Below are 27,203 nucleotides of genomic sequence, written 5' to 3' on the forward strand. Positions count from 1 at the left end.
TCCCCATTCAAGCCTAGAGACCTTCTATTAGTTTCATAAAATTAGCTTAAAAGCGAAGGGAGGGTGGTTGTTTTCCACTATCATTTATAATATGATTTCTCCCTTCATTTTCTATGGTATTGTAACAATGCTGATGGTTTTGTTTTTAATCATTTGCCTGCTTATGTTAGCCAAAGTACTGCTCCTTAGGGCACGTAGTTAAAAATAAACATTTTAAACTCTACTGTGTCTCTGATTACTCTTGTTGTGGACTGATATGAGAATAATAACGAAAAGGTGATTCTGATTCCCACCATTCCTGAGAGTACTCTAAGTCGCTTGTTCTGGGTTGTCTAATCATTGGTAGCTTCGAGATGATACGGAGAACGAATGAGACACTGTGGCTAGTCGGATAGAGGTTGTGGGTACTGAGGTGAGTTTTTTGGTACACCACAATTCACTGAGGTCCTGGTTCCTGCGCATAGTTCTGTGCATGGCGATACCAAAGGGCACGATGGACGGAGCTTTTGAGCAAATCAAAAACTCACTCCCAGTCAACTGATCTGGGTTTAATCCATCATCATTCTTTAGCTCACTCCACCACCCCAGTTCAGACATGGCCATATGGAAATCAGTCTGACCCTGTGCCTCATGGGAACTGTCCAGCCCGAACTGCCAAGCCATGTCTTCCCTGGACCGGAAACAAGCATCCTGGGACCGGTTTCATGTTCATAACCCTCATCAGCCAGGCTATCTTAAATCCAGTGGCAAAGTGAGCAAGGGACCCACGTCTGGGCATACCCTGCCAACTTAGGGCGAACAAAGCGATACCAAAGGGGACGATGGACGGAGCGTTTGAGCAAATCAAACACTCACCCACAGTCAACTGATCTGGGTTTAATCCATCATCATTCTTTAGCTCACTCCACCACCCCAGTCCAGACATGACCATATGCAATTCAGTCTGACCCTGTGCCTCATGGGAACAGTCCAGCCCAAACTGCCAAGCCATGTCTTCCCTGGACCGGAAACAAGCATCCTGGGACCGGTTTCGGGTTCATAACCCTCATCAGCCAGGCTATCTTGAATCCAGTGGCAAAGTGAGCAAGGGACCCACGTCTGGGCATACCCTGCCAACTTAAGGCAGTTACCAAGGATTATTGCGGAGGCTTATAAAACCATTGGCCGCAATAGTTTAGGGGTTAAGCCTTTTGTTCAGACAACAACTATGCCACCGCAAACTAAGACAGGGACGTTGTCTAAAGATGACCGTCCAGCTTTTCCTAAACAAAATTGGAAAGCTAAACAACAGGGGAAGCAGCAAAAGAAACAGGGGTCTCGTCCTGCGTCGCCGGTCCAAGCGACTACTGAACGCACATATGATTTGCGCGATCGCACTAGGATTAGGTCTCCTGATAGATTTCAGGTTCTTGAACAACATTCTCCTCGTTCTTCACAGGAAGCATTGGTCTCACAGTCCAGTGGAGGAGAACGTGGCAAGGGTCGGGGTGCCCGACAAGGGCATGAGCAGCCCCGCCAGACTGACGGTAAAGGCAAGCAGGACGAATTTGCACGACAACGACCCCCGTTTCAAAAAAAGAAAGTTGCTGCACCAACAGCGAGGTATGTCACAGATAGTGAGAACGCAGCTTCGGAGCTAGACAGCGCAGCGGAGGTTACAGTAGTGCGGCAAGCACTGGGTCCATATCTGAAGGCGACAGCAACTGACACATTCATTACTGTAGAAACTGCTGATACTAGAGTGGCTCCCCCTGACAGACTATATGACATAGTCCTTTTAATAGAAGGTGACATACAACGTACCATAAAATGGATTTTTGGGGAAAATCTGACATCTACATATGACATTCTGCATGAGGCAGACTGGCACCAAGCTTTCGTTTTGGCCGCTCCTAGAGCGGAGGAGGTAATCCTCCCACCTTTCGCGCACACTGTGCCGAAGGATCAGGTTCAGAACTTTGCAGAAGAGTGGGCTCAGGTACTTACTCCGGCGTTGTATCATACTCAGGTTGGGTGGGATAAGTTGTCGCCAAGCCATGAGATTCCATTACAGTCTACGCCCCAGCCGCAACCACAATATCCCATTCAATGCAAAGCTAGATCTCACGTCGCATAAATCCTTGAACAATTAGAATATCAATGTGTTATTGAAACATGTGTGTCACCCATGAATAATCGTCTATTCACTGTAACTAAACCTGATGGGCCGTACCGCCTAGTTTTGGATTACCGGCATTTGAACTCTCATTGTCGGACCTGTGCCATACAGAATACCCACAGTTCTGCCCTCGTTGATAGTCTCATGAGAAAAAGGTTTAAGACCACACTTGACATCTCCAATGGCTTTTATAGCCATAATCTGTCTTCGATTAGTAGTCAATGGACAGCCTTTACTTCTGGCGGCAAGCAGAAACAGTTTAAAAGATTAGCCATGGGCTACAAAAACAGTCCAGGTGTCTATGCCGCTCGTGTTATCTCTCTGTTAGAGAGCATTGACCCTGATGCGTACTCGTATGTTGATGATATCTATCTCACAGACGACAAATTATGGCCGCATCTGTGTCGCGTTGACCGCATCATTGTCATGTTTGCGGACTTCGGTTACAAATTCAACTTTGCAAAGTCACACATTGCAGAGTATACAGTGTTGTTTTTGGGCTATGAACTCAACAACGAAGGTCGAGGATTAGCCCCTCACCTCCTGGAGAAGTGGGCATGTTTGCGTGAAGAAACTACAATCTTTACTGGGTTTTCTGAATTTCGGACGTGGGTTTCACGTACTTAACTTTCAATGAGGGCGACACATCATCATTACTTACAAAACACACTTGTACACATCGGCTGAAATGCGCTTTTCCACTGTCGAAAAAGTTTTGACTGCAGTGCAGATGGCGATTCTGAAGGAGAGAGCGCTGTCGCAAGGGAAACGCATGCTGGTTGTCACACCGTATCCTGCCCTAAAGGCAGTAACCAAAGCCAGATTACCTAATTCTAAAGCTTTGCATCCACGTTGGATAGAAAGGGCCACTTCTTTGATATCGCCGGATGTCACTTACATCTTTGATGCCTCATTGCAGACTCAGGAGTACTTGCAGTATGAATTTCTTCAATCAGCTCCTCTGTCCTTGCGCCTGCTTGAGGATTACCATTGTGTCATTTACACTGACGGTTCGGCGCAACCGGCGACGGAATCTAAGCATGCTTATTCAGCGGCCTGCACAATAGTGGCTGGTACTTTCGTGAATGGTGAATTCAAATCTGATGTCGTGCACACGCAGACATTGGGTGATTGTACCACCCAATTGGCAGAGCTACGTGCCCTGGTGCTTGCACTGGAGTTTGCTGATCCTCGAGTTACTACTCTTATAGTGAGTGACTCTTTTTACTGTGTCCACTCTTTCAACGACAATTTATTCTTTTGGTCTCAAAATGAGTATCGTGATTCCAAAGGTAGCACAATCAAGCATAAAATGCTTTGGGTTCGGGTCGCAGACCTTAAACAATGTAATTCATACTCTTGGGCACCAGCGAGTAGGTGTCCACACTGTCAGAAACAGCTTAGCTGACGAAGTAGCGAAAACAGCAGTGCAACATATCTAGTAGCAGCAGTTACAAGATCCAAAAGTAAGATTGATTATGACATCTTGGCAGCTATTGCTGAAACAGAGAAGGGAAGTGATTACCCAAGAGGTTTCCCTTCTAAATACTCTTATCATTTAAGTCCTGATTAAGTTCCCTATTTGAAAATTAACAACATTGGTGACAGATTGATTCCCAACGCGGACTGCAGACTTTCTTTGATAACAGCAGCTCACGAAGGTATGGCTTCAGCCCATGCCGGTGTTTCGGCGACTATTACTCTCTTACAACGTTACTGGTGGCGCGGATTGTATAAACAGACTCGTGCTTATGTTCTTAATTGTGACATCTGCCAGCAGATAAAACCTTCGACTGCAGTGCACCCACCTCAAATACAGTTGTACATATCTAATAAACAACTTGGGTGCGTTTATTTAGATCACTGCGGTCCTTTCTCCACTGATACTGCGTATAAGTATATCTTAGTTGCAGTGGATTCGTGCACACGTTTTCTTTGGGTCTGGCCACAACAGAGTGCTGATGCTGATGCTCGAACTGTCATCAGGGATTCGCGTGTCTTTGTGGGAATTTTTGCATGTGGTACCTTTCATTCTGACCAAGGTCCTGCGTTCGCCTCTAAGGCGTACAAGGAAGCCATGAGATCTTTGGGGGTCCAAGTCAAATTTTCGTCTCCATACCGGCCTGAGGGCAATAGCGTTGCGGAGCGAATGAACAGTGACTTAAAGCAATCCCTGACAGCTAGGGTTTTAGGTACTGGCAGGAACTGGTTGGCCCATCTGTATAGCGTTCAACGTGCACTTAATAATCTCCCTAGAAGGTCTCTGGGTGGGCAGACTCCATACAAAATGCTCTTTGGCATTAAGATGTTTGTCCTGGACCTTGATGGTCTAGACATGGCGGCGTCAGCCGCACCCTTTGACGTAGATGATCACTGTGCTGTATTACAGAATCTCCAAGAAACCAGAGACAGTCTTGCAAAGGAACACTTGCCCTCCACAACTGATGCTGCGCTTCAGATTCTGGTAGTTGGCTGGCTACCTCGAGTTGGTGACCTGGTCCATGAGAAGGTGGAGAACAAGAAGGAGTTTGGCCCCTCTTATCGTGCTCCAGTACCAGTGCTTGGCGTGCAGGGTACAAGAACAGTCATTTTACCTCCACTTCCTGGTCGCAAGGATAACAGGTACATCTCCATTGACAATGTCAAACTACAACGAGTGGCCGATTCTTCTTAGTATGACTCCAGTGGTCTCTTGTCCAGCAATGCTGAGAAATTCTGTTTTGGCTCCGGCAACTACCAACAGGACTGACATTGCCATCGAGATGCATACAGTTAGTAATCCTTTATTGCCTCCACCGGCTGGTCGTCCAACTGAAGATACTGAGTATACTTATCCCACAGATGTGTCGTTGTCTGGTTTACATTCAAGTGCAGATGACCAGTCTCGTTTTTCATTTGACACTAACTCTATGACTTCCAATGCCCCATCGAAAATTTCTATTTTTGCTGCTTGCTTTAAAAGACATTTTTTAATTCCCCATTGAACTTACATTTGGCTGGTGCTTATAACTATTTTTTTGTTTATGTCTATTGGGTTTGTGGTTGTATTTTTTCGTCTAGTAAATGGACACTATCTCACCGAAAGATCTACAATTAGATTAATTGATGGAACTTTGGCTCCCCACTCCTCATCTCACATCATGAAGAGGGACCAGACTTTTGTGAATATTACTGCCTGGCCTGTGTTAGATGGGATTGTATGGGATGCTGTTAAATTTCAAATTCATGGTCCCACAGAGGTGATTAATGTCCCCAATGTACTCCGTGTTTCTATGGGGGATGTTGTTAAACAAAACATCCGCTCTGATGATTGGTATGTCCAGGCCGTAGAGGCTCTTTTTTCAGATTTGAAAGATTATGCTGCTTTTGATGCTGAAGATTTGTATTTAGACACGGCTAATTATGGGGAGTTGTTTTGCTACCAACACTATGGCAATCATTTCCTGCAAACAAGCTAATACATTTAGAAATGTTGTCAATTATACGCAATGGGAACATTGCCCTGCACCCATTGAAGGCAGCTCCAAAACTCTAGTGAACAAATGTACATATTTTACTGATTTCAGTGTATCTGAACCTGAAGCCTTTTATTTTAAAGTGGCTGCTGAGTCAGCTTCCAAAATTAGACTGACCCACACTCAATTATTGTATTCCAAGTCCTTTATAGATGAATTGGCTATGGGGGGCTATGAGCTGTGGAAAGATACCATTGATCTTAAATCCGTTTGGGGTTCTAAAGCATGGCAGGTACAAGGTACAGAAGCTCTGCATTGTGGTTGCCTTATCCCAAACCACATGTTGTTTTTGAATTCTACCATTTTTCAAACCACCTGCTTTGGATTGGCTACTTCTAAAAAGATGAATTCCCCCTCTATTCCTGATTTGGGCGCTTATTCAAAATGGAATAATCACACAGATCTATCCATTGATGCGTTGCAGTCATTCATTACTAATAAGAGGGGAGAGGAGTTGGCCTAACGGCTAGGGCGCTCGACCTCGGACCTGGGAAACTGGGTTCGAGTCTCGGTAATGACGCTGAACTTCCTCTGATTCTGGGCAAATCACTTAATCTCCCAGTGCCTAACAAAAAATGAATGTGTGTCCTCATGTAACGTAACTGGTGCTACGTAAAGCGCTCTGATACCTAATGGATTAGGGTCAAGTTTGCGCTATATAAAACTCTGCAAAAAAAAAGAAAAAAATCCTTCAACATTTCCAACCTAGACCCTGAAGGGTGGTTGATATGGTAGAAAAGCTCAGATTCCTGTCAACATCTTTTTCTGGGTCTATACCCTGGCTAGACACAGGTTAGAGTGGACCTCCAATTTGAATCTTCCCATTCTGTTACTACCTATTCTGTAGGAAAGTTATGTCAGAACTGGCTGCAACATTCCACCTTGGCATCTGTTAAACTTCATTTATCAAAATTGAATGACAAAGTAGATTTTAATGATTTTGTTAAGGGTCCTGTGGGTGGCAGGTCCAAAAGATGAGTGTATGCTGTTTATAACAAAGTTTGGAAATTATCTCAAATTGAAGCTGCATCCAGATTAAGGGCTATTGATCAAGCAAATGTGGAAAAAGTGGTAGCTGTCATCGATAATAGCATTAACACCCTTTCTTCCAGAATTTTCACATTAGATAACATTGTTTCAGGATGATATGTCTGTTTTATACCATGGTCAAAATCAATTGGGTTCTATCATGCAGTTTGCATGGACTTTACAAACATTGAAGGCTGGGAAATTCCCTGGGACTACATGAATACATCATCTTTATTCCTGCCGTTTAATCTGACTGCAAAACAACAGTTCATGTCCATGAAAGATGCGACATACTTATTATTGCATATTGAAAAGTTGGAACCTTTACCTTTCTCTGTGGCCGAATCGAACTCAGCTGTGTGGCTTATCCACGGTATAATCACCTTGCCGTTTCCATTGTTTAAGTTCAGTTCATGTATGAAACATTATGCCCTAGGCAGATATGAACCATTGGGTACTGCTTTCCTGCATGAAGTTTGGTCGCTCCCATTTACGTACAGGTGCATGAGAGAGGGTAAAGAAGTTTATTTAAAAGGAGAGGAATGCACTTCCACACCTGATCACTCAGTAGTCTGTAGGAACATCAAATTGCATGGCGCCTGCACCGTTCAGGCACCGAATTTAGCTTGCATTCTGAAGGGGAATCCTGTGCCAGCAATTACACCCACTTTTACGTTATTAGCTAACGGTAGCTATTTGCTTTTAAATAATGAGGCATGTTGCGGGATGCTAGTGGGGATTCCGTACATTGTAACTGTCTCACAACGCGTAGTATGCTGTAAAAATGTCCTTTTCCCGCCCCCGCATGGGAGACTGGATGTATCCATCTGGCCTTCCATCCCAACCTTGAAAGAAGAGTTCAACAAAATGAGCAGAATAAGGGCTCTATTGTCTCAAAAAGAAGTCGCTCTGACTTCCTCCCGTGAAACATTCGTCCTTCACGTGGCAAACACCCGCACCAAGGTGCATGCGCTTTTAAGTACTGATCTCCCCCTTCATTTCGGTGCTCTGATTCATACTATATTCAATGCCTCGTCAACAACTGGCTTGGTACATTTTTTCAAAGTTGTGGGCTCAGGCCTCGTGACCTCCTTCCAAACAATATTTGGTGTGATACCGGCATTTTTTCATTCTAATTTTTTCCGGCGTCTTCGGTGGGCTACCGTTGATTCTCGCCCTGACTGCTGGTGTACTCCTGTTGGTTTGTTTGCTCCGCACTGGCTGCACGATCTGTATCACACAACATCCTGCCCCGGCTGCTACAAATGCGCAACCGGATGCTTGAATACTATGGAACATTACCACTGGCCACTTTAAGCGTAGTCTATGGATTATCCTTCCGGTTCTCTTACTTTACTTGCGTGCAACCAGTTTTCCATTGCCTATATTGTACATTTGAATGGGCTCTGGATTTGTGCCTGTCGAATACGGCGTCTCCTGCCCCGGATTATGATCGGCTAATGAGTTCCTTAGTGGCTCATGAGTTGAGACTGTTCTGGCATCAGGATTATGGCCTGTGGAGCAGGACATGGAGTTCTAGGGAATTGGGATATATATACGGCAGCATATGACTTCTTTGCGAGAAGTTATCTTGAAGAACACGCAAGTTGTCCTCTGATTGTGCTAGAGGCTCCGGTTATCGAAGAACATGTATGTTCATTTACTTTACTTGACTGGATGGCTGAATCTTTTACAGAACATTATAATGACTTCCTCTTGGAGGCAGTTGCTACTTATTGTGCCTACACGTTGATGGATTAAATTGGCAGTTGTCCATCTTCCGCACATCCTAATCCAGATTTTTAATTTTTCTTTCTACTCCACATTGGGCTGCGTCACGCCCCTGAGAGATGTTTTAATTTTTTCCCTTTTCCCAACAAATTTTTCAAACTGTCACTACCAATTATATGGATTGACAATGCATGAACTTGGTTCTGTCTCAATCGAACTTGTACTCTGTGTTCTTACATTGCTTCCCTATTTGGTTCCTGGTCCGATCAAGGGAGAGTTTAGTGGAGACGGGGTTCTATGTACACACATTGCTATGTTAGCATAGGCGCCTTAGATGTAAAACGCCATCTTGCCACTTTTGCACACGACACTGCAGGTAGCTGTTATTACAAGAAAAACTGCTTGCTTGCTTTTTCTTCACATGAGAACGGTCTGTTGTTCACATCCCTAGACGTGCACTGCGACCTTAGTCTGAACACTGTGTGCAGAAGCCGTCAAGGACAAATAACAATGTATGCTTTTGAATTCAGGTTGATCGGCCCACGCTCTAGCCATAACACGCACACAGCTGTAAATATCTGAAACTCGGGTGCCTTTAATATCACATTTGCATGCATGATTCAGGCACTTGGAGAAAACCTTTTCCAGACACAGAGCAGAGCTGATCCTGTGATGTGATTCACCTAAGCTGATATTTACGGTATGGGGTTGTCCATTCAAGCCTAGAGACCTTCTATTAGTTTAATAAAACTAGCTTACTAGCGAAGGGAGGGTGGTTGTTTTCCACTATCATTTATAATATGATTTCTCCCTTCATTTTCTATGGTATTGTAACAATGCTGATGGTTTTGTTTTTAATCATTTGCCTGCTTATGTTAGCCAAAGTACTACTCCTTAGGGCACGTAGTTAAAAATAAACATTTTAAACTTTACTGTGTCTCTGATTACTCTTATTGTGGACTGATATGAGAATAATAACGAAAATGTGTTTCTGATTCCCACCATTTCTGAGAGTACTCTAAGTCGCTTGTTCTGGGTTGTCTAATCATTGGTAGCTTCGAGATGATACGGAGAACGAATGAGACACTGATGCTAGTCGGATAGGGGTTCTGGGTACTGAGGTGAGTTTTTTGGTAAAACCACAATTCACTGAGGTCCTGGTTTCCTGCGCATAGTTCTGTGCATGAGCAGAATCCCTGCAACATAACCTCATCCATTATGCATGAGGAGTTTTGGAAACTCAGCAGGAATACCATCTCCTGCATAATAACTATGTATAAGGGTCATTCCTTCCGTCATCCTAGGTCCGCTATGACACAGCAAGGTAGAACCCCTGAGGGTACCACTTTGGGCATATAAACACTATATATTGCTGAGGCAGTCAGAGGGAAAAAGGACTTCCATGCCGACACACTGACGCGAGACGCTGAGGTTCCTGCACGCAGACACTCCAGCTCGCAGTGGTCTGACATCCCTTGCGGTGTGTCCATCTTGAGACCAAGACGAGGTCCCACAGTCACTCACTTCAGATAACGGGGTTGACTTTATCCTAGAGGGATTGTTGGCTTTACACCTACATACATGCTAGGTACACTTAAGTACATCTGGTTAGGGTCGCATCGTAGGAGTACGCATTTATTACTGTCATGTATTTTATATTCTTGCCTGTATTCATTGTTTTAGCACGATGGTAGAAATCTACCATCCTTTTACTCTGTTGGTGCTTATAATCATTTATATCTGTTACTGTCTTATGGTTTTTTCAGCACACCTATTTTACACTAGAATGACGCTTGTTCAATAAATACTTATTGAAATACGTCACCACCTTTTATTCTGTGTATCTCTCTGAGACCAAGTGAGCACGAGTGACTGTGCGAAAAGTATCGCACTGTTTCCACGATCCTGAGGGATCAGGGTTGTCATGTCCGATAGTTGCCAAGAACTATTCTCTCCTTGGTAAGAGACGTTTCTAGAGGCACTGTGAGCTAGCTGGTATACAGGTGAACATATCTGGTGTGGGTGACCGGAATCAGTCTGGACACCAAGCCCACAGTCTATGTTGTCTAAACGCGCAGATCCTATATATATTTATAGGAACTACACGACAGCCCTGACACCAGGCTTGAAACCCATCCTTTTGTTAGTTCTAGTGCAATATTGAAAACCCTGGTGTCTAGTAGGTTTCTGTCCCCCTGGATGCCAAAGGGGGCACACCCCATAGCTGGCCTCTAGGAGTTAGGGGGGCATAAATAATATATTGCCAGTTTATGCCTGGGTGGGTCACCCTCACTGCTATGTTTTTTAAATGATTTTCCTGGTGTGTAGTGTGATTTCAGCTTCTTCCATAGTGTTCCCTTAGTCTGCTTCCCAGGGGACAGAAAGAATGTATCGCTCCCTCTTGGGGTGGGAATATGGGCCAATGCGACACCCACCCCTTTTATGTGCCCTTATATAAAATCTCTGCTGTATGGTAGACTTTCTAACCCCCATGGGGGCAGTTTACGGGCAAACCACTAATCAGGGAAAATCTCCTATCTGTCGCCCCCCCAGAAAGCTTAAGCAGGAGATTGATTTCTTTAATCAAGACACAGACATGATTTACCAAAAATTGTTTTGGTGCGGGGGGAATCAGAGGAGAGGGCGAAGTGAAAGGCAGGGCATAGCCCTATTAAACTGTTTGTAAAATCCCTCTACCTGAAGTGATGGATTTCCAGCTGGGGAGGAAATAGTGTATCCTGCCCCATCCCGGATGATTGTAACCCTACTGGAGTGAATGGCTTTGGCCACCACAACGGTCTTTGGCCCGAAATGACAGTGTTTGCTGCTGCACCAGCTGGAAAGGCTGATGCTGCCAGTAAGCTAGGCCTCTGATGTAGCGCATGAACTTTCTATATTGCTTGTGGAATTATCTGGCTGGAAACAATAACTCCAAAGATCGATGTGTCGAGTGACTATCTTTGAATGAAACAAGCACTGAGTCAGCCTTTTTTATGAACATTCTAGATCCATTAAAGGGCATATCCATAAGATACCGTTGAAGATCTCCTGAAAACACAGTTAATCACATCCAGACTTGACTTCTAAGCACTACACTGGTGCCAATAGCACAGCTGCATTGTTGACATCCAAGCCTACAGGCGACACATAATTATCTGCATCTTTTTGTTTTGGGTTATCTGTCTTGGAATGTCTGGGTTCAAGAAGCCAGTCAGTAAAATCATGTTGTCTGTGTCCCCTAAGGCAGAATCGTAAAGCTAGGCTAGCTGAGGAAAACATTTCACCTCCCTGTCGGTGGTTTGAAAGAAAAGCATTTTGACTGACTTTACTTATGAAAGCCTGCACAACGGGGCTTTCAGGCATTGGGTGTTTCGTCAAAAGGTATGGGAAGCAAAGGGCTTTTCTGGGCTACCTGGCCACAGGTCAGCTGTGCGGAGGGGCTGAGTATGGCTTAGACAAGGGATCTACAACCTTTTCTATAATGAGAGCTACTTCTGAGCAATGAAAATAGTCCCACGCTACTAATGACTTTGATCATTGTTGCAGTACTGACCACATCAGATATGGCCACAATAGTGACCAGACCTTGCAGGATTATAGAAGTTAGCACCCAGATGTATTACACAACATCGAACTAAAAAATATTGGCAGCTAAATTTGTGTATCTAGTTTACTGATGACATAAAGTCATGAGAGTATTCATACGTAGGTAAGTATAGATTTACTAGACAACTAGAGAGAGAACGAGCAGGGCGATATGACAGGGATATGGAAGGGAGTAAGCCAAAATAGGAAAACATACCCACTTTCTTTTAGGGCTCTAAGAGAAAAGTAATTGAAACATGCAAAGGAAAACACAGAGGGGTCCATTGGTATGTCGGGCGCATGGCGGTGGCAATCCACCCGACATAATTCCCCGCCCGCCTCCCATTTCCCCCCGCCATATTAGTATGGCGGGGGGTACCGCTGCGGACGGGAAGACCGTCTGCCGCTTTTCCGCCCGGTCGACGGAAGTTGGGGGCGTGGGGGGTGCACATGGGGCATACCTATGGTACCCCCCTGCATTTGCATGCACAATGCGGCAGGCACCGCGCGGTACCTGCCACATTGTGCATGCAAATGCACAACATGCATTTTTGGCATTGCGGCAGGTGATGCTGAAAGCACCGCCCGCTGCAATGTTAAAAATGCAGGATGCGCCCGCCAGTGTGGCGGGTGCATCCTAATCACCCCCACGGGACCGCCACACTTATGGCGGGCAGTTCTTTTTTACGTCAGGATGTCCACCCACCATCCTAATGATGCCCATAGTTCCTTGATGTGAGCAGAAGAAGGATAAAACTGATCCAATCAAAAGACAAGGAGGCCAAAACTGTCCTCTGGGAGGGACAAGCACAAGAACTCTAAGCATATATTAGGTATTGGCTACAATGCTGTTTGCTTAAGGTGTCAGAAGCAAGTCTACAAACAGGAATTTCCAAAGTGCATTTCTTTTTTCGCTAGAAGAGAGACAAATATGACCGTTCAGAGAACCCAGGTAGCCTGTTTATATATTTTAATTATTCACATACATTCATCAGTTGGCAGCAAAGGCCTCTCAGAAATCTGTAGAATTACAATGTTAAATCCATAGGCTTCATGACTGGCTCAAAAGCCTCAGCTTACCGCCCGAATGGTACGGTTGACACGTATGAGCATATGACTTTCAGCTCATTCAGCTGTGTGTTTATAATATGTGTTTTTAGTAGGTGTATCAGTGGAAAATATAGAAGAACTGAAAAAGATGTGGCACTGTAATTTAGAGCTTAGAAATTCATTTTTGTCAAAATTCAATTCCCCTGTATGAAACTTACATTGGCTGCAATTTGTAGAAATTCTTCAGCAAGGGAAGGTTTTCCAAGGTCTACCCAACCTTTTCCTGTCTTCATGGTCATCTGTAACAGAGAAAGTACATGAATTATTAATTGGGAATATATCAAATTATGTTAATATATAGTACATAGTGGACAGCTAAGCGTAAGAAGACAAAGGGCCCAGTGGCGGCTGGTGACATTTGAAAGTGGTGATTGCGCATTGCCATTAGTAGTGGCAATGCACAATCTAATAATATTCTAATTTGAAAATCTACCTCACCTGGGAATATAAATACTGGTCTTCTTTGCTGTAATACATCAATCATGCAGTTTGTAGTCGAAAGACGCTTTGGCACAGAGTCACTGGCAAAACATTCTGTGCTCTACCACTAATGAATTGACTCTCGTTTCACAGCATAAACAACAGAAAAGTCCTCTGCAAGTCAGTCTGCAGTCCAACAAAAGGTACAACAAACAACATACACACGTTGCGGCCAAGTCCATCTTGCAGCCTCGAGGGTTAATAGTGATTTTACAATAACCTATGGTTTTTGCTGCCAGTCTGCATTTTATAACCGCTGCTCCCCCACCCCCTTCACAAGTAGTTTCGATTTCAAGTGACTTCACTCACTGTGCTGGCTACAACATGTTCTGCCATGGTCCATGACTGCATTCAGCCTAGCCTAACCGAAAAGTGCGTTCTGAAAACAGGACCCAATATCACCTTTCCTCCAGCCAGAGCCCAAACTCCACTTTCATCAAATCAGACACAACATTTCCAGTGCAGCTCCTGACCCCTAGAACCCAGTCCAATAGAAAGAAACACATCCTCAAGTCAGTCTGCAACAAAAGTTACAACAAACACACGCCTCGGCCATGCCCATCCTGCCGCCTCGTGAGATTCCGGATTAGAGAGCTTTTACGATGACCTATGGTCAGTCGCAGCCAGCATGACGGGCGGGTGGGGGGGTGGAAATGGGGTTGTCGCGGGGGGATGGGGGAGGCGTTTGTTTAATTAAAAAAACTAAAAATGTAACTTACCGTCCTGCGCCGCTGCCACCTCAGCTTCTGGATGGGTCCGACTCCCGCCGTCCTGCCTTTTCCAATTCCTGCATCGTCATGGCAGCCTCCCTCCCTCCCATCCGCCAATCACAACGCTGCAATGGCAGTGTTGTGATTGGTGAGGCGCATCGGAGAGCGCCCCAGCCGGGCCATTTTCTCTATGTAGGCTGCTGCATGCAGCAGCCTACATAGAGGAAAAGGGAGAGTGGGCGGTCCTGCTCGACGGCAGGGGGAAGTGGCTTACCCACTGTTGTGCATACTGACTGTTTGGTCGGCCCCCCTGCCCTCAAGCAGGACCGCTCCCATCCCCAACCAGGCACTTCTGCTTTCTTGCAGTGTGAGAAGCAGAAACATGGTAGTTATTACCATTTATGTTTCTGCCTTCTCGCACTGCGAGAAAGCAGTGGGGCAAGGCCTCCACGCCCCAATGGGGGAGTCGCTACTGAAAGGGCCCCATTACGAGTTTGGCGGCCTAACTGCCGCGTTGTCTACGACACTGCTGCGCCGGCAATCTACCGCCAGCTGTATTGCTAGTTGTGTTATCTGAAACGCCAACCTCGGCCACGGTGGTTTACCCAGGGGGACCGTGGCGATCTCCAAATTTAGCGTTGTGTCCACCGATGCCACCAGTTCTGCGGTCTACCCACCAAGCGTATTACGACTACTCAGTTGAACATGCACGATCACAGTGGTGTTCATCAAACAGCAGTTACCCAACGGCGGTATTGCTGCTGTGGTACAAGCCCCCCCCAAAAAAATAACAGTGACCACTGGATGGATTTAAAAACTACACACCGAATGTGCTTTGTCAAGTGGACATGCCTGTAAATCACACTATAAAACACACCCCATCCCAGACTAGTATCCTTTGCTTCACAATTGCAGCACAGTAAGATAGACAGACATTTTCTCTGCTACACATTTTCATCTTATCTTCCCATTTAGTACTCTACACCACCTGTAGTTTTTTTGGGCCACCTTTTTACCTCTATTGCTTGTTTGTTTTTTATTTATATACTCAACCACATTTTAGTTTTTCAATGTGCCTGGGGAAAAAAACACACTTCACTGAGCAAAATTTGACAGTCATGGTGGATGAAATAGTAGAGTAGGACCATACATTTTTTAATCCGAAGTCCAGCACGCTCCTCTCAGTAGTAATATTGAAATGTGGTACAGGATAGTCAACAAAGTGAATGCTGTTGGTACCACCCTGCACACAGGGCGACATTAGGAAGATGTGGAACAACCTCAGGCTGAGTTGAAGTACTGGGTATTTTAGACCCAGCGGTGCAGGGGCACACACCCTATGACTTCTGGGTTCACCCTGTTCCGGACCTACAGAAACACAGAGTCTTCTGGGTGAAGTCAAAGAATCGTTTATTGGCTGCAGACCAATGACAGGTATCCTAGAAGTACAACAGCGTGTATGTTCTCAGGAGACTGCTGAAAATCATAGGAACGGACTTCTCCTTAAGTACAAAATATCATGCTCCAGGCACACATTCCTTGGTTTACGATATGGTCATATAAAGGCATACATTACAAACGAAAAAGCAGAGTCATGATGACTATCCTACATTCCAGTTCGGCCAGCCCACAATGATTTACACAGTAAGGTTCAGATCCCATGTTTGAAGTAAATAGACCCCCCAATAAACATGAGCATCTCCTGTTTTGGGAAACAAGTCATAAAGCAAGAACAAGCAGGTGTGGAAGAGATTAGCCGGGGGATTGTGTAGAATGAAAGGATTTTATGACGGGTCAAACCCTGATGCTAATCACAGGTGGACGGAGGAAGGGGAGCTCGTGAGACCGGTTTGACCCGGGGCAGCAGAGCCAGCTGCCCAGGTCACAGAGAAGTCAGAGGGAAAGCCCATGTACTGTGAGGCCCGTATTAACTCCATCATAGCCTATGTGAGGGCAATGACAAGATGGCCACTGCTTCCAAAATGGAACCCGCGTAGTTGAGCAGAATAACGTGTACACAGTGCATTCATAGCTAGAACGATATATAAAGCACTCGTACATGCCGCATTTACCATTTGTGGTTCGCTAATACCAACATAGACAGGGGTAGGGCCCTGTCCCCTACGCGGTCCCGAATATTAAAGTACGACAGACCCTCCTTTTGCCCTTACATAGGCAATCACTATACTCATCTTAATCCGAGTCTAGGTCAATGTTCACGAAGTCATGGAGATGTTGCTGTAGCATCATCCTGTTACTTAGCTCGTCCCTCGATACAGGTTTCCTTACACATAAGGTAGCACAGAGACCACATATCGCAGGAGCACACTGTATGCACAGACAGAACAGGAAAAGAATGGCTAAGATCATTCCAATGACCATCAGAACTTTCCAACCCCAGGCAGATATCAATTCCCAGAACCACCCCATCAGTGACCAATCTCCCTTATCCACGTGTATGGCTTCAGATATTTTATGGAGTTTGGAGATGGCTTGATACACTGTTGGAGCATTATCTGGTATGAAAATGCAGCAACTGGATTGGATGACCTTGCATACCCCACCGCGGTCTGCAAGAATAACGTCTAGAACCATGCGGTTCTGCAGAGTCATAAGGCGATCCGCTTGGAGCTCAGCTGTCAGATTACTAAGGGCACCAGCCGTTACATTGACAGTGGATTCAACCACACGAGTCAGCTGTCTCAGGTTCCTACTATTGACCATAGGTCCCCAAAACGGCAGGAAACCCAAGAAGAAGTCTCCTGCTTCCTGACCGGCAGTGTCCTCCTTACTAATCACACCTCTCACAACTCTGGTCTTGTGATAGTCAGAGGCAGCAGTAAATGTCGGCGGTAGCAAGTTCGCAATATAACATGTGCCCGAGAAATCAGGGGGCAGCCATGTATATGCTCGGTCATTGCAGATGAAATATGTGCCCTTAGCAGCCAAAAACGCAGGGGAAAACTGTGACGGGAAAGTGTACGTTTCAGTACAGTCACTTCTTCCCAGTTGAGCTCTAGGATTCTGACCATTACCCTGTAAGCAGAACCGACCCATGTGGGGTACGACCCAGATTGGAGATGAGATTTTTCGCTGTCTTTCACCCAGACTAATACTATACCCCGTCGCGTTCCATCCTGCATAAGGTCTCAACTCTTCTTTGGGAATAGAGGAGTATGCATTAATATCCCTACTCATATCGGCAACTCCTTTCATCAAAGCCTTATTATTGGTGATGGGTCTGATGGAACGCGGTTGGCGAGGGGAGTATGTATCTAGAGCATAGAGAAACATGGTTTGGAATGCCCATGACGATCCATTGTAACTGTACGGTAGCACCAGGTAGGGAATACCCTTGTTAATGGTATGGGGCATTAACCCACACACCCAGCAATTGGTCGTATTCATTACCAGTTGGTGCTGGTGCAAGAGTTGGATAAACGAGTTATTTACGAACTCTGATCGTCTGGTCTGTTCGTGCTCAGGCAAAGGGTGAAAAGAGTGAGAGGAGGCAGTAGAAGGAGATATAGGCTGTTGAGTGGGTGCAATGGGCTTTTGAGCGGAGAAAAACACAAATCCTACAATAAACATTATGATACTACACAGTGTAAAAAAGCACAAAAAGACAAAACATTTACTTTTTACAATTCTACACATCCTTGCGTTAAAGGTCATTTCCTCAATCGGTCTCTCCATCTTAAAAAACTCCATCCTCTACTCGGGCCGCTCGCGGCGGATGAGTTTCTTCTGCTAAGGAGTACGCCTGTCAGTCCAGGGAAACGCCCTAGACTAACCAGAACCGTCGACCTAGCGTCTTCGGCCTGTACCCCAAAGTCTTGGCACCGCGACCCTGCGGCAGAACCCGGATGGTGGTTCGAAAAACAAAAATCAAGAAAGTCCTTCAGATGGGAGAGCAAAAATGTCAAAAGGGAAATAATGAGGAAATCTTTATTTGTCCATGGGCCTAGGTCTCAAATTATAGCGGAGACGGCCAGGTGCTGTTTGGTCTTGAAACAAAAGTTCAGGCTCAGTGGTGTCCAGTCGACTCGATGGTGGCACAGCTTCCTGCAGAATATTGTCACTCTCTTGGTCTGAAACTGTGTCTCTTAAGCGTGCGTCACTGAATGGTACAAAGCGAGGTACAATGTTTGTCTCTGAGTCGGCGATACCCTCCTTGACCCACTGGTCATATGGCAGAGGCAAGGGGACTACTTTGCAGTGGGTACCATGAATCCAGTGCTTCTTCCCTTTCACTCGCACTGCTGATCTTGTCGAAAGAAGAACAAGATGAGGGCCGATCCAGCGAGGCTCGTCGTTGCTCTTGCGCTGGAAATTTCGGACCAGGACCCACGAGCCAGGGTTGATAGGGTGTCCAGGAGGTTCAGAGGCTTGGGGAAGAGTATCATGTACCTGTTGGTGCAAAACACGCAGTTTAACAGTCAAATCATACAGGTAATCGAGCAGTACTGGATGCTCAATCTCACTGAACTTCGTAGGTCTCGGTACACCCCATACGTTGGCGGGACGGCCAAAAACGACCTCGTAAGGACTAAGTCCCACTCGTGAGTGTATGGTCATTCTAGTAGACAGGAGTGCTAAAGGCAGAGCGTCAGGCCATTTAAGACCGGTGCTCGCCTGGATTTTGGCCAGCTTGAGTTTTAAGGCTCCATTGTAGCGTTCTACTAATCCAGCTGATTGGGGGTGATTTGCAGCGTGGAACTTCTGCTTTATCCCTAGCCCTTCACATACATTCTTCATCACTTCACCCACAAACTCACTTCCGTTATCACACCACACCATTCTTGGCATCCCAAACCTAGGAAAAAACTCTTTCACAAGGGCTTTGGCTGTGGATAGGGCAGTGTTATCTTTCAGAGGATAAGCCTCAATCCATTTTGAGAAAGCACAAACAACCACCAGTACATATTTCAGGTTGTTGCATCTTTCCATGTGAATAAAGTCCAGCTGCAAAACTTCAAATGGACATGATGGGGGTGCAAAGTGACCAGCCGAAGTTGGGGTTCCCCTACCAGGGTTGTACTTCAAGCATACTATGCAATTCTTGACCACATTCTCTGCACACTTGGGAATCCCAGCATTCTGCCATACTGGAGCCAACAACTTGCATATACCTTTCGTACTGATATGTGCCATTCCATGTGCCATAGTAACTACTGGAAGCACATATGCATCAGGCAACAACCATCGCCTATGTTCTGTCAGATCAATCCAACAACCATTCTCATCCAACTTACCCATACTTTCTCTCCACTTGCTTAACTCTTCCTCTGTGGCTTCAGCTTGAAGCGACTTCACACTCTCTATTGTGTTCTCACACATTCCAACATCATTAACCCATCTTGCGGGACCTGCAACATACATTCTAGTCTTCACATTCTGTGCCGTTTCTCTCGCGGTCTCATCAGCAAACGCATTCCCACGTCCAACATCATCTGTGACTTTCCTGTGCGCACTGCATTTCATGATCGCAACTTGCAACGGTAGGGTCAGTGACTCAAGGAGATCATTCACCAACTTGCCATTCTGAATTTTAGCTCCATGCGACGTCAGGAACCCACGCTCCTTCCACAAACGCCCAAAATTATGAGCCACGCCAAAGGCGTACTGGCTATCTGTGTATATGTTCACTCTCATTCCTTCAGACAACACACATGCTCTCGTGAGGGCGATTAATTCTGCTGCTTGGGCCGAATTATGTGGCACTCGTGCAGTTTCCACAACCGTGTGTAGAGTCGTGATAGCATATGCAGCAGTCGTGTCACCATTAGGGAGCTTGAAACAGGACCCATCTACCCATAAAGTGCCATCACACTCAGTCAGGGGAGTATCTTTGAGATCTACTCTCCCTTTCGTCTCTTCTTCTGTTCTGAACAGACAGTCATGTTGCTCAATCTCATCTGAGTCTGCTGGAATTGGCAACAATGTAGCTGGATTCAGCGTATTACATCTTTTTATGTGTATGTGATTAGCTAACAGTGTAAGTTCGTAGCCCGATAATCGTGCACTAGTCAAGTGTTGTGTCTTAGTTCTATTTAATAATGTATCTACAGCGTGTGGAACCATGACAATCAATGTGTTGTCCATTACCAAACCAGCCGATTGTCGGATAGACATCGCTGCAGCAGCTGTCGCTCTCAGACAGCTTGGCAATGCCCTTGCTACAGGGTCCAAGGTGGATGAAAAATATGCGCATGGGCGCGGTCTGTCGCCAAAAGGCTGTGTTAACACTGACAACGCACATCCATCTTTCTCGTGAACATACAATGTAAAAGGCTTACTGTAGTCGGGAGTACCCAACACAGGTGCTGAACATAATGCATTACGCAATTCCACAAAACTCTTCTGGCACTCTTCAGACCATGGGATAGGATTCGGTGTGTCTTTGCATGTTAAGGCAAACAAAGGTTTTGCCAATAAAGAAAAACTAGGGATCCAATGCCTACAGTATGAAGTGATGCCCAAGAAAGCACGCACTTCTCTCTGTGTTTTTGGCACACTCAACTGTGCAATGGCTTGAATTCTCTCTGGGGTCAGTTTCCTTCCCTCCTTCGATAAGAGATGACCTAAGTAGGTCACTTCTTGTCGACAATATTGCAGCTTAGAGAGAGACACTTTGTGATGGAATGCGGATAAATGGCGCAACAGTGACAATGTGGCTTCTTTACAGATCTTCTCAGTATCCGCGGCGATCAGTAAATCGTCCACGTACTGAATCAGGATAGCGCCACTAGGTAAAACAAGTGCATCAAGCTGCGCTTTCAAAGCCTGACTGTATATGGATGGACTCTCACAGTAGCCCTGGGGAGCGCGTTTGAAGCGGAAGCTTCGGCCTCCCAGACTAAACCCAAAAATATCTCTACTCTCTTCTGCAATTGGGATACTAAAGAAAGCATTCTTTAAATCGATCACTGAAAACCATACAGCAGAGGCTGGAATCATCGTTAACAAGGCAGTTATATCGGGGACAACCGGAAACTGTGGCACAACAATCTTATTAACCTCTCTAAGATCAATCACAAACCTGTAAACAGGTGGCTGTGAAGGGTCCGTTCGTTTTAAGACAGGTAAGATCGGACTATTGCAAACGTTGCCTCTTGTCTCTTCTATCACACCCTTATGAATCAAGTCGCTGACAATGTCTAACAATGCTTTCTGCCCTTCATTAGAGATCTTGTACTGGGGAATACGTGGCAGTCTGACATTAGCCTTTAAAGTCACCACATATGGCGGTATCTCCAAGAGGCCCACATCATTGGGACCAGTAGCCCAAAGGGCATCCGGAAGGGATGACAATTCAGGTGGCATCGTGTTTTTAGACAGGTACATTGGGGAAATCACTTTCCTACCTAATGTAAGTTGTACTCCTGAAGGAGAACAATACAGTGTAGCGTGCAATCTTTTCAACAAATCTAATCCCAGTAAATTCTCACCACAACCTGTTGTCAGGATCAGGGGTGCTTTCAGCTCACAAGGTCCAACAGAAAGTGACATGGGACTAGAAATCGGGTTCCTAACTGGGGCGCCAGAAAAACCTACTGAAACATTTATATCGCCAGACAAAGGTGCGCCAGGGAGTTTTGAATGCATGATTGAACTCTTTGCAGCACCAGTGTCTAGCAGAAAAGGCTCCGTTACATTGGCTGTAGTCACCTCAACATACGGTCCACTCTGATCCACTGGCACTGAAACAACTCCCTCTCTCTGTCTATGGCTGTCCTAGTAATCATTATTCTCTGCATCACCGTCCTCTGCATAATAATCATTATTATAATACTGGGCCGTATTGTTAATCGCGTTAGCTTGCTGATCAAAGCTATTGATGGTACTTTGAGGCGGCAGAGGACGCGCGTTCTGGGGAACACTTCCACGCCCTCTACCTCTAGGAGCTTGCTGACTACCTCTACCTCTTGCGCCATACATATTACCGTTCCGCTGCATTAATTTAGGGCAACTATATTTAAAATGACCTTCCTCTTTGCAGTATGAACATTGGTTGGGACCTACAGGGACACGTGGTTGGTAATACCCGTTCATTTGCTGATTGTTCTGAAACTGTTGGGGTTGGTGATAGACACCTTGGGGTTGCCTATAATTATTCTGACCTCCACGTGGCGGATAGGCCTGCTGTAAAAGGACCTTTGTCTTCAGTTCCTTCGTTTTCTTCTCCGTTCTATCTTTCTCGTCTTTATCTCTATTTTCATAATACTGTGCAGTAGCCAGTATTTGCGCTGAAGAAGAAACAGCCCAAGAACTTTCTGAATCTTTTAACTTTTTACACAGGTCAGGAAGTAAATTCTGCACAAACTTATCCACAAACAGCCGTTGGCCACCCTCAGTACTCATATCTTGCCCACTGTGGTCAATAAACGTTTCTTCAAACCTAGTAAAGAAGTCTGACACTGTCTCATCTTTCTTCTGCTTGCATGCAGATAACTTGTCCCAATTTACGCGCATTGCAGGCATTAGTGTCTTCATATACGTGATGATTCTACCAGGGAGTTCAGCTACTAAAGGTTCTGGTTTCGCACCACCCGTTTGTCTAGCATCAGCAGCAACAATGTTGGCCCATGTATCCCCTAGTTCTGCATTGTGATCTACATTACGAATTGATCCCCATAGAGGCTGTGGAACAACATTGCCAAACAACATGTCTATATCGGCCAGATTCATAATGCATGACCCTGCCGTCTGTGACAACTCTTTATAATAACCTGCTGGGTTCTTACGGGGATCAGGTAAGGACTGCTTAAGCGCTAATACTTCAGAGCGCTTCCATGGAACATGCACCCAAACACGCTGGAAATGCGCTGCCACAGCGGGGTTACCACCGACAGCTGCAACCGCTTCCTTCCATACCGGGGGAACTTCTCTCATGGGGTATTGTCGCGCTTTTGCCTTTTTCCCCACAAGGACCTCTTGTTCAAACAATGACTGTTGGCAATCGTCATTCCTAAGTGACAATACAACCGCAACTGCTTTATCTACTTCGCGGTCCACAATTATACCAGTTCCAAAATCGAACCTCACTCTACACAATTCCTGCGGACTCGGATTTTTACCACTATCCTCCAATTCTTCACAGAGAATTTCGCACATTTTCTCGAACACATATCTCTGTTTAGGGGCATCCCATTGATGGAAAGTATTGACAACTGATTCCACATCATAAAGTGAAGGAAAAACGATCCATCTACGCGCCATGTGATCTATTACCTTTTTCTCATCGGGGTTAGGCAATTGGCTGCGCAGCTGCTTACGCTGTAAACCAGGAGTTGCACCAGATGACCCAAAGAGAGGAGACATTAATGTAGTAACCACATTAGCTAAGCGCTGTCGCGCCGAAGGAGAAGCTGAGGCGAGAACAGGGGGAAAAACAGAGGGAAGAAAAGAGGATGTAGAGACAGGTACTGGAGTGATGGAAGGAAGAGTGTTAGGGGAGGCAGTTACTGGATTAGGCAAAGTCGCAGGAAGTGCGGGGGCAGTTGGAAGCACAACTGGCGGCGCTTGAGAGGGCTGCGCTACAGGAATAGGAACTGGCTGCAAAGCAACTGGCGGTTGCGGCAAGGCTTGCAGTATATGCACTGGAGGTGGCATATTTACAAGCTGGGGAGGCGCCGTGGCAGTTTGAGCATACGGGGGTGGCGAACTCAACAAATGTGACATCAAAGGATCTTTCTCCTTTTCTTCTGACTCATCCTGCTTAGAATGTGGCAAAGCTGGGTAACATTTGTCAATCCCTAACTTACGCTGCCTGTGCAATTGCTCATTCATTTGCTCCTCTTCATTGTCTTTAAATTGTACAGCTGCTTGCATTACTGTCATACCTCTCTCTCTTTTATTCTTTTTCGCTAACTTAATTTCCTTCTGTTTGGCTTCCTTTCGCCATAAACGGAAAGAGTCAAACATCGCCGGCCGTGCTTTCTTCTTAAACAATTTAATTTCCAGATTATCTAAAATATCGGTATCAAAACTACCATTTTGGGGCCATTTTAAAACACCATCTTTCCTGGTGTAGTGGATCCACACTTCGTTATATGCAATGGGGCCTACGCCATGTTTCACATAGAGCTCATAAGTTGGAGTTCCAACCGGAGGAACCGGACATGATTCCTCTAGCTGGAAATCTTTTCCACAACCCAAACAGAATAATCTACCAAATAGTCCAGAACCAGGCATCTTCGCTCACTAGTCTAGATCCAAACGTCAAAGGATTATCGAATACGATATTCTCGTGAATACACGAGTCCTCTGGTTTTGGCGTTTGCAAACTCCAAATGACTAATTCAAAATGATCCCGAAGGATACCAAAACAAATGGGAGACGCTCCACTTATACTTAACTGAATATTGCTGATCGATGGCGTCACCAGAAGACTCTCTCGATTGTTTCGCTCTCTCAAACTCGTCAAGGGTCCAAAACAGGTCGATTAATCAGGGCAGCAGTCCTTCGTAGCCGTCGGGACGCGGAGAACCTCGCAGAAAAGACTTTCGGACCACGTCGACATGCAGGGGTCGATGAAGTGGCGGCCTTCCTCCGGAATTTCCACACGAAGCTCCTCACGAACCTCTGGCTTGGACTGGTACCGCTGAAATCGGCCCCACGTTGGGCGCCAAACTGAAGTACTGGGTATTTTAGACCCAGCGGTGCAGGGGCACACACCCTATGACTTCTGGGTTCACCCTGTTCCGGACCTACAGAAACACAGAGTCTTCTGGGTGAAGTCAAAGAATCGTTTATTGGCTGCAGACCAATGACAGGTATCCTAGAAGTACAACAGCGTGTATGTTCTCAGGAGACTGCTGAAAATCATAGGAACGGACTTCTCCTTAAGTACAAAATATCATGCTCCAGGCACACATTCCTTGGTTTACGATATGGTCATATAAAGGCATACATTACAAACGAAAAAGCAGAGTCATGATGACTATCCTACATTCCAGTTCGGCCAGCCCACAATGATTTACACAGTAAGGTTCAGATCCCATGTTTGAAGTAAATAGACCCCCCAATAAACATGAGCATCTCCTGTTTTGGGAAACAAGTCATAAAGCAAGAACAAGCAGGTGTGGAAGAGATTAGCCGGGGGATTGTGTAGAATGAAAGGATTTTATGACGGGTCAAACCCTGATGCTAATCACAGGTGGACGGAGGAAGGGGAGCTCGTGAGACCGGTTTGACCCGGGGCAGCAGAGCCAGCTGCCCAGGTCACAGAGAAGTCAGAGGGAAAGCCCATGTACTGTGAGGCCCGTATTAACTCCATCATAGCCTATGTGAGGGCAATGACAAGATGGCCACTGCTTCCAAAATGGAACCCGCGTAGTTGAGCAGAATAACGTGTACACAGTGCATTCATAGCTAGAACGATATATAAAGCACTCGTACATGCCGCATTTACCATTTGTGGTTCGCTAATACCAACATAGACAGGGGTAGGGCCCTGTCCCCTACGCGGTCCCGAATATTAAAGTACGACAGAGTGTGCATACCAGGTACAACCACCACAACCTGGAGGCTCTGAGGACTGGCGGCGGCCCTCCCAGCGCACCATTACAACTCTTTCCCTGGCTGAAGAAGGTCTTGGCCATCCTGCACTCTGAGGGCTTGACAGCAAGAGGGGGGAGTGTGCTCAGGTAAGTTACACTTCAATAACTGCCACAATATCACAATGTCCTGTTTGCTCTCAACTCTGCTTTTGCTATTGCGTTCTCTATCTACTTTCCTAACAGGCAATACTGAAAGTATCTAAGATGTTGGCTTGTCTGTGGCAATGTGTATTGCTGCATATAAGAGCACATGCATCCAACTCCATGACATGCCACATGTTGCAATGCTGTCCGGTATGGTCAATCTCAAATGCATGTTGCAAACAGCTATTGTACACTAACCGTTTGTCAAGTGTTAGTAAAGTGAGACTGAATTGACCACAACTACCAGGAGGCTTTGTGACAGGAACTCTAACCAAGATACTAGACTCCTTATGCTCCTTCTCACTAGCAATGTAGCCCTGGTGCCGGCTTTATACGCCCAAACTCTGTGACAGACATTACCAGGACCAATCCATGTCACTTCGTATGCCTGAACACCATCAGATACCTGCTAATGTCACAACTCTGAAATGTTCAAATGAAGATGACATGGTGAAGGTACCTACAACAAACCAACACAGAGAGATTAGCTAAGAAAAAATACAAATGACACACATCACATTGTCAACTTCTAGAGAAAACAGGCCAAAACAACATTTACAGCTAAACAAAGCTACACTTACAATACAACAGATCTACACTAGTTAGGCAGGTTACCATTTCTCAAGTGTTGCTAAAGTGACACTGAAGTGACTACAACTACAATGACGGCTTGTAACTGGCACTCTAACCAAGATGCTTGACTCCTATTGCCCCTTCTCACTTGCCTGCCATGTTACAACTGATCTACACTAGTCATGCAGGTTACCATTTCTCAAGTGTTGGTAAAGTGAGACTAAAGTGACTACAACTACCGTGAGGCCTTGTGATTGGAACTCTAACCAAGATGACAGCTCATTTTGCCCCTTCTCACTTGTCTGCCATGTTACAACTGATCTACACTAGTCATGCAGGTTACCATTTCTCAAGTGTTGCTTAAGTGAGATTGAAGTGAATACAACTACCATGAGGCCTTGTGACTGGAACTCTAACCAAGATGACAGACTCCTTTTGCCCTTTCTCATTTCTCTGTCATGTTACAACTGATCCAAACTAGTCACACATCTTACCATTTCTCAAGTGTTGGTAAAGTGACATTGAAGTGACTACAACTACCATGAGGCCCTGTCACTTCAACTCTAAACGAGATGCTAGACTCCTATTGCCCCTTCTCACTTGT

The 27,203-nt window shown here is 45.6% G+C and overlaps 1 protein-coding gene across 2 annotated transcripts in view; it reads right to left on the minus strand.

Moving 5' to 3' along the window:
* The window catches only part of LOC146829692 (serine protease 23-like), a 1,412,546-nt gene that overhangs the window by 433,583 nt on the left and 951,760 nt on the right, over positions 1-27,203 (minus strand). For both annotated transcript variants that reach the window (XM_085608396.1, XM_085608399.1), the window contains exon 8: positions 13,287-13,367. In XM_085608396.1, coding sequence (XP_085464522.1) covers positions 13,287-13,367 — 81 coding nt within the window. The remainder of the gene's footprint in view (positions 1-13,286; positions 13,368-27,203) is intronic.

Source organism: Triturus cristatus, chromosome 5_2 (genome assembly GCF_964204655.1).
Source record: "Triturus cristatus chromosome 5_2, aTriCri1.1, whole genome shotgun sequence".
Classification (NCBI taxonomy): Eukaryota; Metazoa; Chordata; class Amphibia; order Caudata; family Salamandridae; genus Triturus; species Triturus cristatus.